Source organism: Phyllostomus hastatus, unplaced genomic scaffold (genome assembly GCF_019186645.2).
Source record: "Phyllostomus hastatus isolate PE091 unplaced genomic scaffold, TTU_PhHast_1.1 phas_scaffold_501, whole genome shotgun sequence".
Lineage (NCBI taxonomy): Eukaryota > Metazoa > Chordata > Mammalia > Chiroptera > Phyllostomidae > Phyllostomus > Phyllostomus hastatus.
In genome coordinates, this window is record NW_025334033.1 from 45,678,767 (window position 1) to 45,692,506 (window position 13,740).

At 45.5% G+C, this 13,740-nt stretch overlaps 1 protein-coding gene across 1 annotated transcript; it reads right to left on the reverse strand.

The window, feature by feature from the left end:
• Nucleotides 1-331: 331 nt before the first annotated feature.
• On the reverse strand, nt 332-12,294 carry RDH11 (retinol dehydrogenase 11). The gene is made up of 7 exons (XM_045822639.1): nt 12,135-12,294; nt 9,687-9,805; nt 9,191-9,346; nt 7,965-8,069; nt 7,174-7,383; nt 4,654-4,843; nt 332-2,097 (listed from the first exon to the last, which is right to left on the reverse strand). Exons 1-7 carry the CDS (start codon nt 12,200-12,202, stop codon nt 1,995-1,997), a joined length of 951 nt encoding a protein of 316 aa, XP_045678595.1. The 5' UTR covers nt 12,203-12,294; the 3' UTR covers nt 332-1,994.
• Between the last annotated feature and the right edge of the window lie 1,446 nt (nt 12,295-13,740).

Consider the following 13,740-nt stretch of genomic DNA (forward strand, 5'->3'; position numbering starts at 1 on the left):
CCCTAAGTAAACTTTCCCTTAATTCTTGTAGTTCTTATTCTGGTAAATTAAGACATGCTAAGTGCCCTGGCTGGTGTAGCTCAGTGGATTGAGTGTGGGCTGCAAACCAGAGTTGCCAGTTTGATTCCTGGTCAGGGCACATGCTTGAGTTGCAGGCCAGGTCCCTAGAGGGGGCCACATGAGAGACAACCACACATGATGTTTCTCTTCCTCTCTTTCTCCTTCCCTTCCCCTCGCTAAAAATAAATAAATAAATAAATAACTTAAAAAAAAAAAACATAAGTAATAAAAAAAATTTTGTCATCAACAGTTCGATTAAGTAAAATATGAATTCAGTTATTCCACTGCATATTATCAAGTTTTGCAATTTTTCCATAAAATAACCACTTCCAAATATATAGTTCAATGGTCAAAACAAGTGTAACAATTATTAATTTACAAATATGAGAAGACTGTGGTCCAATAACGCTTTCCCCCACCAAAGTGAATATATAATTGTTGGTCCAAGAAAATCACAAATTCTATTAGGATGACATACTATAAACAGATGATGGAACCTTACCAATTCCTCGGACTTCCTTTGGCAACATTTCTTTTGATAAAAAGTTCTCCAAATACAATGTAGCTTTTTGATTTTTTAGGAAGTAGACCTTTTAAGCTTGTCAAGATAATGCAAGCAAATGCCCTAAAAGATTATTAAATCAACTGTAACTACCAGTATCAGTTCTTAAGTTAATGCTGCTGAATAAAAAATCGAGGGGTATTTTTCATTTTGGCGTTTTTTTTTTTCTGCCACCTTGGTTGGGGCTTACGACAGTGCCTTAATCAGCCTTGCTAACTCCGCTGCTCCCCTTTAATTCTTCTATAGCTGGATATTAGCATCTCCAGCTTTAAAAAAAAAATCCTTAACTAGTCCCTTCATTATCTTGCAGGCTTATTCTCTTTTTAGAACTTCTTGCTACCCATATGCTTCTTGGCTACTCATCTGCTTCCCCTTGCAGCTCTACCCATTTGCACCAGAGGCTGTGTGACACTAGCTGGCTCCATCTCTGATCATCTACCTGCATCAGGGTCTGGTTTAACACTGTTGTTCCCTTAGGGCTATTTCGAGTTTTGTGAAAATGCTCCCAACTGCAAAAATTCACAGGAACACACATACTCAGTAGCCATCACCCAAGAGCCTTTCCCATCCTCTGGTTGTCTAAGGGAAACCAAGGCACCGAAAGGAGGGCCTCTGTGGGTCTGAGGTCAGTAACGGGAGTCAGGAGGCCTACCCTCTCAAGCGGCTCCTTTCACTATCTCCTTGTGGGTCCGAGAAACAGCAGGAAAATGAGAATTGAAACTTGATTTTCATTTCTGCCATCCTCTAGAACCCACTCGCCCCTTAGAAGAGGAAGTTCTCCCGGGCCCAGGCATGGGAAAGGGCCTGGACAGCAGCAGCTTTAGGCTGTCAGAGATACAGCCGTACCACGATTCGGATTCAGTTAGATTTCCCCAAAGAATCCAGAGGCTGGCACCATGATGGTTTTACTAGGAGATGAGGGACAAGCCCTGCTCTTGTGCCAAGCCACTGTGACTCCGGGCGTTTGGCAGAGGCTGCGGTGTGGCCTTCTCGAAGTGAGGGTTGGTTGGTTGGGAGGAACTACGTTGTGAACAAAACTGCCACAAACCAACCCTGCCACAGCTTAGGTTCTGCGGGGTAGTAGGCGTCAGAAGGAAAACATGAGCTTGCGGGTGTACTCACGAAGGTGTACCTATCCTACGGGGTCTCTAGTAACTGCAATAACAGGAGCAAAGTAAATCTGGACAAATGCAAGGTGTTCTGATGAATCTGGCAGTGTACGCTGGGCTCTTATCAGATACCAAGTTGGCAAGTCTGAAAGGTTTGCTCTCTTTGTGCCCAAGGTTTTGGCCATCCTGAAGGAGAATCATTTTGGCAGGGAGTACAGAGTAGTCTGCTGCGCACTTCTCTTGGGTCCAACTGCCACCACCTCTCAATCCGTAGGGATGCCCAGCAGGTCACAGCTGACGTCCCAGAGCCGTCGTGCTATTGTCTCATTACGAGCCTGGGCAGAGACCCATGTCACATGGCAGTCACTGGAAGGGAAAGAGAGAGGTGTGAAGCACAGGGTTAAGCACCGAGTCTGGGCCTCGGTCAGGTAGCTCAGTTGGTTAGAGGATGATCCCCATACGCCGAAGTTGCAGGTTCAATGTCTGGTCAGGGCACATATGAGAAGTAACCAATGAACCAATGAATGCATAAGTAAGTAGAACAACAAATCGATGGCTCTCTCTCTCTCTCTCTCCCCCTTCCTCTCTCTCAAACATCAATAAATTTTTTAAAAATTAAAGGAAAGAATGGAGCCTATTCTCTGCCTGGGATAAGAAATAAGACAGAAAACCAACCCAGGGATGGCACGTCCTTGAGACACTTCACAGCCCCGGGTTCATGCTATGTCTCCATTCTCCAATCTTTACCCAGAGAAAGCATAATTTCCAGGATGGAGCTCACTAGACCACCTCTGATCAGAATGCTCTGTTTGATGTAAATGCATATCACTTAGTCTTAATTTCCCCCTTTGTGTGTATATATTTAATCATCACAATCTTTGAAATCATATAAAAAGCACTTTTTAAAAACTATGCTATTTCAAGAAAACTGCTTCTTGGACATTCTAAGCAAATTCTGAAGGTAAAAGGCTGAGTTGACAAGTCTGGGATAACAATGTGAAGCAAATGCTTCCCACTGTGTCCATCACAACAGTGCCGCTCCAAGTGCGGGCTGTGCACCAGCAGCAGGAGCATCACCTGGAAACCCGTCAGAAATGCCAGTTCTCAGGCCCACCCCAGACCTACCGAATCAGAATCTTGAGGGTTGAGGCCTAGGAATCTGTTTTTAACCAGTTCTCCAGATGGTTCTTAAATGCACGAAAGTTTAAGGAAAACCACTTAAAGAAATTTTTGCATTTAAAAAACAAGTCTTACGTCCTGACTGATGTGGCTTAGTGGGTGGGAGTCATCCTGCAAACCAAAGGGTTGCAGGTTTGAGTCCTGGTTGGGGCACATGATCAGGCTGCCAGCCAGGCCCCTGGCTGGGGGTGTGCGAGAGGCGACAGATTGATGTTTCTCATGCACATTGATATTTTTCTCCCTCTCTAAAAATAAATAGAGCATTTAAAAAACAAGCCATATAAGTATAGTACTTCTGTTTAAGGGAACTCACCGGCACAAGCTGCCATTGCTGAGTGAGAAGTCCATCACTGAGGAGCAGAAGCTCTGTATGCGTTTGCAAATGACTCGGCCTCTGCAGCCTCCACTGCACTATGCCTACCCTCAAGTTTATGGTGAAGAGCAAATGACACAATGGACACGACAGTGCCTGGTAAGCTATGACGTGCTGTAAAAATTATTCAGATACTACAGTAAGAGCTACTTGCGTGTGGTTAAGCCACACGCACAGCCACGGTGCTGACATTCACAGTGGGGTTTTAATCAGCATGGTAAGACTCCCCACGTATGCTGTCTCAGTCAATGTCACCACCGACCTCCTTGTGGCGCAGGCTTCCACCCAAGTCACCAAATCTTCCCCAATTCCCTCACTCAGTTGGTCAACAAGTGGTAAAAATTCTGCCTTTTCACCTAGCCATTCTTTTCATTCCACTTGTCATTACCCTAAATCAGGATTTATCTCTCACCTGGGGTACTTATTCACTCCGTAAACAAAGTCACCCGGGATGCTTTTGTAAAGCGCAGACCGTATTATGTCTTTTTCTACTTTTATTTTATGTATAGTCCATTCTTTAAAATTTTGGGTCATTTCCACACAATCTTGAAGGTAGAGATGGAAACCTGTTAAGAATGTGATCTTATGTGACACCTGGGATTTTTTTCAAAATAATATGAGTTGAAAAAAATATGGGAAGGGGTACGTCTGGCCATGAGTTAATGGTTGTGGGGGCTGAATTATGGGTATGTGGGGATTTAACATGCTATTTTGTCTACTACTACACATATTCAATATTATCCATAATAAAAAGCTTTAAAAGTCTTCAGTCCACTGATACTATTTCAGTCCCGAAGACAGTAGAGAAATACAGGTTCAAAATCTTTTTAATATAAAAAAATAGAATTAGAAGTCCAAAAAGGAACAAAGAAAACTGAATTGACATAACGAAATACAGGAATAAAAGAAACAACCAGAAAGTGTAATCATCAGTAGAAAAGATGACATGAATAAAGCCAAACCTAGCAGTTACCACACAAAAAATGTGAATGGGTCAAATTCTCCTATTAAAAGGTAAAAAGTCTAGAGTTAAAGAGCAAAAGCTATGTTAGGCAATGCACTTTTTATTTTTTAAAAAAAGTTATTTATTTTTAGACAGAGGGGGAGAGTGGGAGAGAGGGAGAGAAACATCAGTGTATGGTTGACTCTTGTGTGCCCCCTACTGGAGACCTGGCCTGCAATCCGGGCATGTGCCCCAACTGGGAATCGAACCAGCAACCCTTCAGTTCATAGGCTGGTGCTCAATCCACTGAGCCACACCAGCCAGGGAGGCAACGTGCTTTTTAAAAAAGGACACCGTATATCAAACAAATCCAAATTATTTCCTTTAGGCAATAAAATCCCATCTTCAACAACAAATACATTCATACCTGAAATGGTTCCCACTTAGAACCTCAAGACCTTCTGTTAAAGCACAATACAAGCTGGTCTGGGCTCCCTCCTGAGGGGTTTTGATGAAGAAGGAGAAAAGCCGCCATATCCATTGCATGAACGATGAGTGCCGAGTCAGTTCAGACTTGACTGTGCCAGGGTGTACAGAGTATGTCGAAACGCCAGAGCCTGATGGGGCGGGTGCCACAGAGAGAGGGAAAGGCAGGACTTAATGTTGCTGAATGGCCAAAAAGAGCAGAGGACTGAATAAACACTGCCCCGTTTCAAATCTGGTCTCTGCCACTCATTAACTGTGTGACCTTGGGCAAGCTCTGGATGTTGTGACTCAGTTTCCTCATCTGTAAAGTGGGGATAATAATAGCTGCACCTCACAGGATTGTTCTGAGGATTAAATGAGTTCATATGTAAAAGAGCTTAGAATATTGTCTGGGGTGTTTATACATTTAGAAATGGCATTGATTCATATGTTATTTCAGGTCCCCATTTCTTCACTGGAAACCTGGGGGCCAGAAATGTTTCCAACTTTCTTCTGTATTATAAAGGTAATATAATACATACCCATATGCTGTTTATTACCTACTCTCCCTATTACAGGTGAGGTTTTGTAGCCCAGTGTGTTTTGGTGTCGAGCTTATTTAAAAAAATGAATTTTTAGGCCTTTGTAGATTTTACAAGTTGCAGATAAAGGACTGTGGACTTGTATTATTTTCAACTCGACCTCTACTCTACATGACCCATATTTTATATCCTCAGTTCCAACCACAACAGCTTCCTCTCTGTTTCTCAGACTGAGCCCAACATTTCATGCATTGGCTCCTCTCTCCCTGTAATGTTCCTCAGCCTCCTCGCCTGCCCCACGCTATAACCCGTCTGATTTCTAATCACCCTGCAAAGGCTGGGCTTGCGACTCACTTCCCCAGAAAAGTCTACCCTGGTCCCTCAGACTGAGTAAGGCCCCCTGCAAATCTGTTACAGGTCCTTGTACTTCCCCTTTATAGCATTTACACAATTATAATTACACAACAACAATAACAAAGAAACAACCTAGAGGTTGTTAAGGAAATGAATTGATAAACTAAGGCACATCTATACTATGAAACACTATGCAGCCAACAAAAGGGGTGGGGTAAACCTCTATGTACATGCAGAAAGATCTCCAAGATATTACAAATTGGAATTTCAGTTCCTTATATATGATAATATGTACTATGTAAATGCCCAAGATAACTGGAAAGGTGTACCTTAAAAGTTGTTGGCCGTGGTTTCTCGAGGAGAGAAAAGTAAGAGGGGGAGAGAGGGGAATAAGGGTTTTTTTCACATTTAACTCTATATACTTCCACATTATTTGAACTTCTACAGTGAAAATTATTCATGTATTATTAGGCTGATTTTACCTGTGACGGTTGTGTAAGTACTTGTTAATTATCTCTCCCCCATTGGATCTAAAGCAAATCAAGGACAGGACTGCACCTGCCTTGTGCACCACCCTGACCCCAAGCCCTGAATCCAGTGCAGAGAATAGCATGGGCACTGAAAACCTGTCTATTGAATGGTTGAATGAAGGACTCTTCTGAAACGCCTAGGTTTCTTTCATTGCGCCACAGCCATTTCCCACTAATCCTCACATCTATCTATCAGTCTTCTTCACTCGTGCAGCCTCTGCTTTATTCTGACCCTGAGCCCATTTCCCCACCTCCAGGCCACGCTATCTCCCTGACCAACTCTTTGGATAGAGCCAATAGAGAATGTCATGTCCTGGGCAGAGACTGGACCTATGAACTGAGCTGACCACCAGCTTCCTTCCGCCTCATCTCAGCAGTCTGGATGGTTTGATGATCCTGGTCTAACAATAGGGCATCTGTGTCTGATTCCTTAAGCCTGAATTCTGCACACTTCAACTCCTGGGCAACTGCAACTACCCAGTCTGGATTTCCTTTGTCTTTACTGGAAATCCAGAGTGAATGGTGCAAAGGAACTCTGTTTATTTGTGACTGAAGATTGCCCTCCTCAAGCATACATTTCCCTCATATCGGACCCTTTGCTGTTAGGGAGACACCCTGCCCCTCCGGCCCCATTCCAGCTTTTGTTTTATCCTAATAACTGCATTTCATGCCAGTTCAGGTCCCTCCCTTCCACTTGGTTTCACTGTGAGTAAAAAACTTTGGCTAGCTCACAAAGCCTGAGCTAATTATGACAACAATCTGCAAAGCAGTCCCATTTTCCACATGAGGAAGTCAGTCCTGAAAAGTTAAGTAACCTACCGCAGGTCACACAGCTAGTAAGTGGGAAAACCAAGCCTTCGGACTCAGTCAGCATTTCCTGCCCCCTGGGAGTCACCTCCAAGGTCCGCTGTGGGCTGCTTTTCCAAACTATACCCAGACGCAGTCATGGAAGCAGGTGCTGTCCAGAGGACAGGCTCCAGAAAACAGTTGCTATTTCTGTGGTTTTTTAGCTACTTCCCTGACTCCTGTGCCCACGCTCATTTCTTCTAAGCCTACCTTCTAGCCTCCGGGCCAGCTCCTTGGTGAAGAGAATGTTGGCTAACTTGCTATGACAGTAGGCCAGACCTGCATTGTAGAATTTGTCGCCATGAAGGTTATGGAAATGGATCCTTCCAAGGTGATGTGCTAGGGAAGACACGTTCACTACCCTTGATGGGGCTGATTCCTTCAGCTTCTCTAGCAGCAGATGGGTCAAGAGGAAGTGCCCTGTAAGAAAAGACAGAATTAACTGAGTTCAGGAACCAGGCAGGGGTGAAGTGAGCAGGACTCTGCTATGGGAAGCAGAGAACTCAGGAATAAGGCTTTTTGCCTCATTCATTCATTATCACCTGCAGAACAAGTTCAGCACAGGTTTAGGGAGACAGAAAGAGTCAAAGACACAAGACGCCCTTCTGTGAGGTATATCTGGATTATGTGAATATGAACATGATGTCCTGTCTCTTTCCAACTTTGGTTATTATCACGCTTCAAGAGCAGGCAGCCTCCATCTGATGCTGGCCACAAGCACCACTCCAAAGAAAGCAACACCACCGCCAATATGATTAGGCTGTTCAAAATTCCCCAAGGTAAACTGAATCTGAATCACAGATGAAAAAGTAGGCGGAACCAAGTGGGCCTCAAATTTATCCCTGTGCTATCAGGCAGGATGATGATACATATTGTTTACTTATGGTCTATTTGGCCCAGAGGTCCAATCACACCACAAAGAAGACTCAGTCTGGTCCCTAAGTTTTCCAAGGAGAGCTTTAGGTTCCCTATAGCTTCTGCGATGAGACCAGATTTCTTACCCAAGTGGTTGACTCCTATGTGCATCTCGAAGCCATCTGCTGTCTTGGAGTAGGGACACATCATCACTCCTGCGTTGTTGATCAAAATGTGGAGATGCTTTTCCTCTGCAGGGAAGAGGAGACAGAACCGTGGCTGCTACATCTTAGAAATCTGCCTCACACCCAGATTCTGGAAATGGAGATGCGGGACTTCAATCTTTCCTCCATGTTCCCTTTATACTTATTTTGTATTGTTTTCACTCTAAGACTTTAGGGAACTCCTGCATACTTTTACTACATGCCCAAATTCCATCTTACACTATCAAATGGCCTTTTCAGTCCTTCCAATCCAGGAGCTACTGGTAAGGACTGCTTCTGGGAAGTGTTCCATCCGCCTTTCCCAACAGAAAGACTTCCCAGCTGAATGGGAAGATTCCAAAGCAAGAAAAAATGACATTTTCTATGCACCCCCACCACTGAGAGTCAGGCCCCAAAAGAAATACTGGGTTCACTTCTTTGTTGCATCTGCCAACTTTCCCTCACAGTTCATTTTCTCACGTGGTTAGTAATTTCTGACTAGGTGCTCATATTGGTGGATGTTGTTTTTCTTGGGAGGCCTGGCTCCCTGGGTTCTAAGAGGATATGCCTACAGAAGGCTCTTGGATTTGTTTTTCATATGTTACTACTGGGCTTTATGTTGATTTCTCAGCTTAAGATTCTTGCACTATTTGGAGGTGTGACTTCTACCTTGTCCCCCATAGACGATGCCAGATTGAGGTTCTGATTTCTTGTGGATGATTCTTTGTTCATCTGTGTTCTGAACAGATGATAAGCTTCTTTGTCATGTCTCTCAACTGGTGGCCTGGGCTTTTTTGATCTCCTGAACCATGGGCCAGACGGCCTTTTGTGAATCCCAACCTTATGTGGAGCCTCAGACACCACTCCCCAGCTCTCAAGGACCCGAGGCCTCATTTCCACACCCTAAAACTCGTATTGAGCTCTGAAACTCCTGTGGGATTTTTGGCTTTAGTTTTTATGTACAGCTATGACTTTTTGAGTTCATTTTTATTGCTACCTGTTCAGGATTCCCCTTTGTTACTAATGAGTTCAACTGTGAATCAAAAGCTTTTGGTTATATCTGACATAACATTTCTACATATTAGAAAGGGAGAGCAATCTTTTCCTTTTAGCCAAATCTGCCACATCGATCACAAGACCCACAACACAGTCTTGGGTTCTATACTCACCTTCCAGGAAGCCCTTAGCAAAGGCTCGAATAGACTGAGTATCAGCCAAGTCTAGTTTCCGCACCAAAACCTGTTGGTTCCCTGTCACGGTCTGGATCTCTCTGGCCACCAACTCCCCCTTTTGCACATCGCGGCAAGCTATATACACACGGGCCCCTGTCAATCAACATATAAGAGACAAATCGTCAGCTCTGCTTTGGAGTGGGTATTATAGCTCTGATACTGCTGCTGAATGTTATTTTCTCCTCTTTTATTTTTTTTACCCCTACTTCTCAACAGAGGTATATGATGAGTACTTTAGGAAAGAAAAATAAATCAGTAACATTCATTAAGTGTCCATTATATATGAAGCATTGTGCTGGATTCAGACCAGCAAATCTGCCGGACACTTGGAACGCTCTTGAATTTTAGGATTGGAGGAAGTAAATGAGAATCGTCATCATCCTGGGAGGTAAAATGGCAGCAGCAGGAGGGAGTCAGAAGTGGATAAACTTGCCTCTTTGAGCCAGCTCTTTGGCTGTCTCCTTCCCGATGCCTGTGTTGGCTCCAGTGACCACGGCCACCTTCCCGGGAAGCTGAACAGTTGACGCACACACCCCGCTGGAGAGCATTTTCCTGCAGACAGAGGAGAGCTCATCAGTTCTTCATTTTCCTTGTTTCAGCCAGAGGGCCCTGAAACCCCCTGTGCCTTCAGGCCCCAAGGATGGGGTTTGCTTTGCTTCTTTCCACTGCTGTTCTTTCATAGGTTTAAAGAAGGCTGGAAGCAAGAAAACGAAAGTTTTCTGTTCTCGCTCAAGAATAAAAGTGAGGCCCTGGCAGGTGTGGCTCAGTGGATTGAGTGCTGGCCTGTGAACCAAAGGGGCGCCGGTTCAATTCCCCTCCCCGTCAGGACCCCGTGCCTGGGTAGTGGGCCAGGTCCCCAGTTGGGGGCGTGCAAGAGGCAACCACACACTGCTGTTTCTCTCCCTCTCTAAAGATAAATAAAATCTTTTTTTTTTTAAGAATAAAAGTGAGGCTATTTCAAAGGCAATAATTACTTAGAGCTACTCCCTACCATGTAAGAAGTGGATGAATATTTGATTAGCTAGGGATCTGACTTTGGTCTGAGCTCTTTCATAGGCTCAGGAAATCACAGGACTCAGTCTGGAAGAAGAATGAACTGGCCCACTTATGCCAATCGGTTTATATCACTAATTGGCACCTTTATGGCCTTGATAAATAGCTAAGCCAACATAAAAAGTTAAAATTATGAAAGCTTGTCAATCTGGGACAAAAGAAACAGTAAAAAAACCACACACACTATTAAAAATAAGACCAAGAAAACATAAATAAGTACAAAAGAGAGCTGAGATTCAAGTTCTGATTTAACTAGAGTCCTTGTTCTGAAGCACTATACTATCCTTTTTGAGAAGAATGAATACACAAACGGGAGTTAGCAGGCCTCAGATCATTCTCTTCTCTTCTCTGCCAGTCTTGAAACTCATGTTAAAAGAATCTGTTGACTAGGAGATGCACTTTAAAGGGCATTTCAGCCTTTTTCATTGAACTTGGAATTGCAAGCCACACACACTCCTAGCCACTCAAGCTATCCACTTAGTGCAACCAGGCGGATAAGAATAAGCCCCCTCTGCTAGTTTTCCACATCCCTTCAGCTCCAGGAGGGACAATGTCTCAGGACCTCCATTCAGCTTAAGCAGGAATGAAGAGGACAATCAACTGGGAAAGACCAGCTCTGGCCTAGCTCCCATGACAGAACTAGGTGGTTAGGAACAAGGCTCTTGGGGTATTATCTTCCTCAGACAAATCTCGCTGAGATAACGAGCACTGTTTTCATTTCAGGCTCAACTTTTCAGTGAGATTCTATGTAGATAAGAGGATCTTGTGGTGGAAAGATTTTAAAAAACAGTCGTTTTCTTCTGAGTACAGGCACGGAGTGTGCCTGGGGGTGGGAGCACCGAGTGTTCAGAGGAGAGAAAAATACAACTGGGTGAGAGGCACGGGGGGGGCACGGGGTAAGAAGAGGTGAACTGGGTAAGAAATGACGGTGTAATCTAGCGCGCCTCCCAGTTCTATTGGGACGGTGACTATCCCAGCATCCAGACTATCCCAGCATCCAGCGACACGCACCACCCTACCCCGCCCCTCTGTGTCCTTTCGGTTTCTGGTTCACCGTCACCACTGGTGATTTACTCACAACCAATCGGCGGGCTGCCTGTTTTCTAGCTCACTGCCGATTCCCTCGGGGCGCTCAGCCAGCCATTGACTGACTTACCACCTGATTGGGAGACCACTACCCTCTCCGCCCCACCCCGAAATCCCAGGGCTCGCCCCCGATCCCAATAATTCTGCTCCAAAAGCAGGACAGGGCTCAGGGTCATCATTTTCCCTCCTTTATAACATCGCCCAGAGAGGCACGGCGAATCTAACGGTAACCAGGGAGCAAGCAATGGAGATGCAGATGTCACGACTCCCGTCAAGAGCCAGTTTCAGAAAGCAGATAGTTGAATCGCTCCATTGTACTTGAAAGGCTGGAAGCAAGAGGCTGAACAGAGTTGGTTCAAGGCATGGGAGCTACGGGGAAAACAGTCTTGAAGTTCACACCTTATTTTGGGGTCTGAAGCCCCCAAAGCTGTAAACTTAAGTGTTTTGAGATAGCCTGGCATTCGGGGTTCGCTGGAGTCGGAAGCAAGGGCTACTTACATGGGAAAGGGGACCGGGAGAAACAAAGCAGGGAGCTCTGGTCTGCAGTCCCTTCCCATGGCTTGGGGGTCCGATGGTAGCACCCTCCCTGCATCTAGAGCAGCCGGACCTCCTCCGACCAACCTAACCCGGTCCACGTGGACGTTTCCTTTTCCTTCTGTTGAAGTACAGATTAATCATTCAGGATTAATACCGCCCTCCCCCACAAAGACTTCTCAAGAGAAGGCATTACATTTGCACAGACCTGATTTGGGGTGCAGCGATGTACAAGAGAAGGGGGAGGAGGAGAAGCAGGAGCAGGACCCCAATCATCTTGCGGGGCAGCAGCTGCGGCGGGGCAACCACGTATGGTGATACTCCCGCGGTGCCCACCGACCGTGGTTTCTCTTCCCTAACACGCCCTAGTCTAGTACGACGGCAAAGCCGGAGAGCGAGGCCGTCTGGGAAATGTAGTCCAAAGCCTGGCGTGGGCTAACAGGCAGGGAGCGTGCTCTTCCCAATCGCCGAGAGAAGTTGAACCGGACGCCAGGTGCACTGCAGATCCCCAACCATCTAGGGTCCAGGGCGTTTGGGGTCATCCAACCAGCTCTCCCCCAGCCCTTCTGGCCACCGGCGGTTCTCGGGAAATCTCCCCAGACCTCTATCTCCCGGTGCCCTCGTCCAGACCCCGGTTCACTTTTCCCCAATGATCGTTAGGCAGTTACCACATGGTTTCTCCTGGAGATCAAATATTGGCACCTGGGAAATGTTTGAGGCCGTTGACACAGGAAAGGAGCAGTTGGCGCCCGACAGTTGGTAAGAAAGGGGGAGGTGAGAATTCTTCCTCCTCAGGGATTCCAGTGGAGCAGAAGCAATTGGTCCCTGAACACATTCCCGGGAGAATCACTTTACTGTGTCTATTTTGAATTCTGATGGCAATTATCATAATTTTCCTAGAGTTTGACAGTTGCTTGGTAATAGAATATGGTTTTCTTGATGGCTCGGGTTACTAATATGAACCCCAAGGTAGCAATGAATTTCTCAGGGTAGCACCTCGGTTGGTTTTGCCAACTCATCAAAGTATTTAATCCCGTCTTGAATGAAGGCCACGAAAATTCTATGGGAATAAGGTTCCCTGTTCAGTCATTCCCTGCAGCTCTGCGGTCCGAGGCCTATATCTGGTTTCCAGGGGGCAAAGATGCGGGATGGTTCGCTAGTCAATATCTGGCTGTGATTCCTTATTGCATTGTATGAATGTGTTCTGGATCTTTCTTCTGGATAATTCATTTCCATTTGATCGAAAGACACAGACTCCAAGGTCAATCGAAATCGACATCAATTGGAGAGGAGAGGTTTCCTTCATACAAGTTTCTACTGATTGGACATCAGGTTATCCAATTTTGTCACATGTTCGTTACTGTGTTACCTAATATTTGAACAGGGTTTTCACCTTAATTAAAAGCTTTTTCACGTGTTTTGTTTCATGTGTATTCCTGTGCTGAGGTCCAATGGGGAGCCAGGCAGAAATGACTTCTGGCCTGTCAGGGAAGACCTTAAACAGAAGATCACTGTGAATGACTCAGATAAGGGTTACGAAGGGGAAGAGAGAAAGCTTTGGGAGCTCATAGCAGGAGGCCCCTCCTGGTCTAGAGATCAGGAACAGCTTGTTTGAGGACACATTTGAGCTGAAGCCCGAGGGAAGGTCAGGAGTTAGTGGACAAGCAACCCTACAGGCAAGAGTGCTCTGAGCAGAGGAAGAGCCTACCTGAGGGATCAGAGTCAGAGCAGGCAGCACGAGAATGATGGGGAACACTGGGCTGGCTGAGGCATGGGGCAGGGCGGAGGGCCAGAAATGGCAATGATGGCCACAA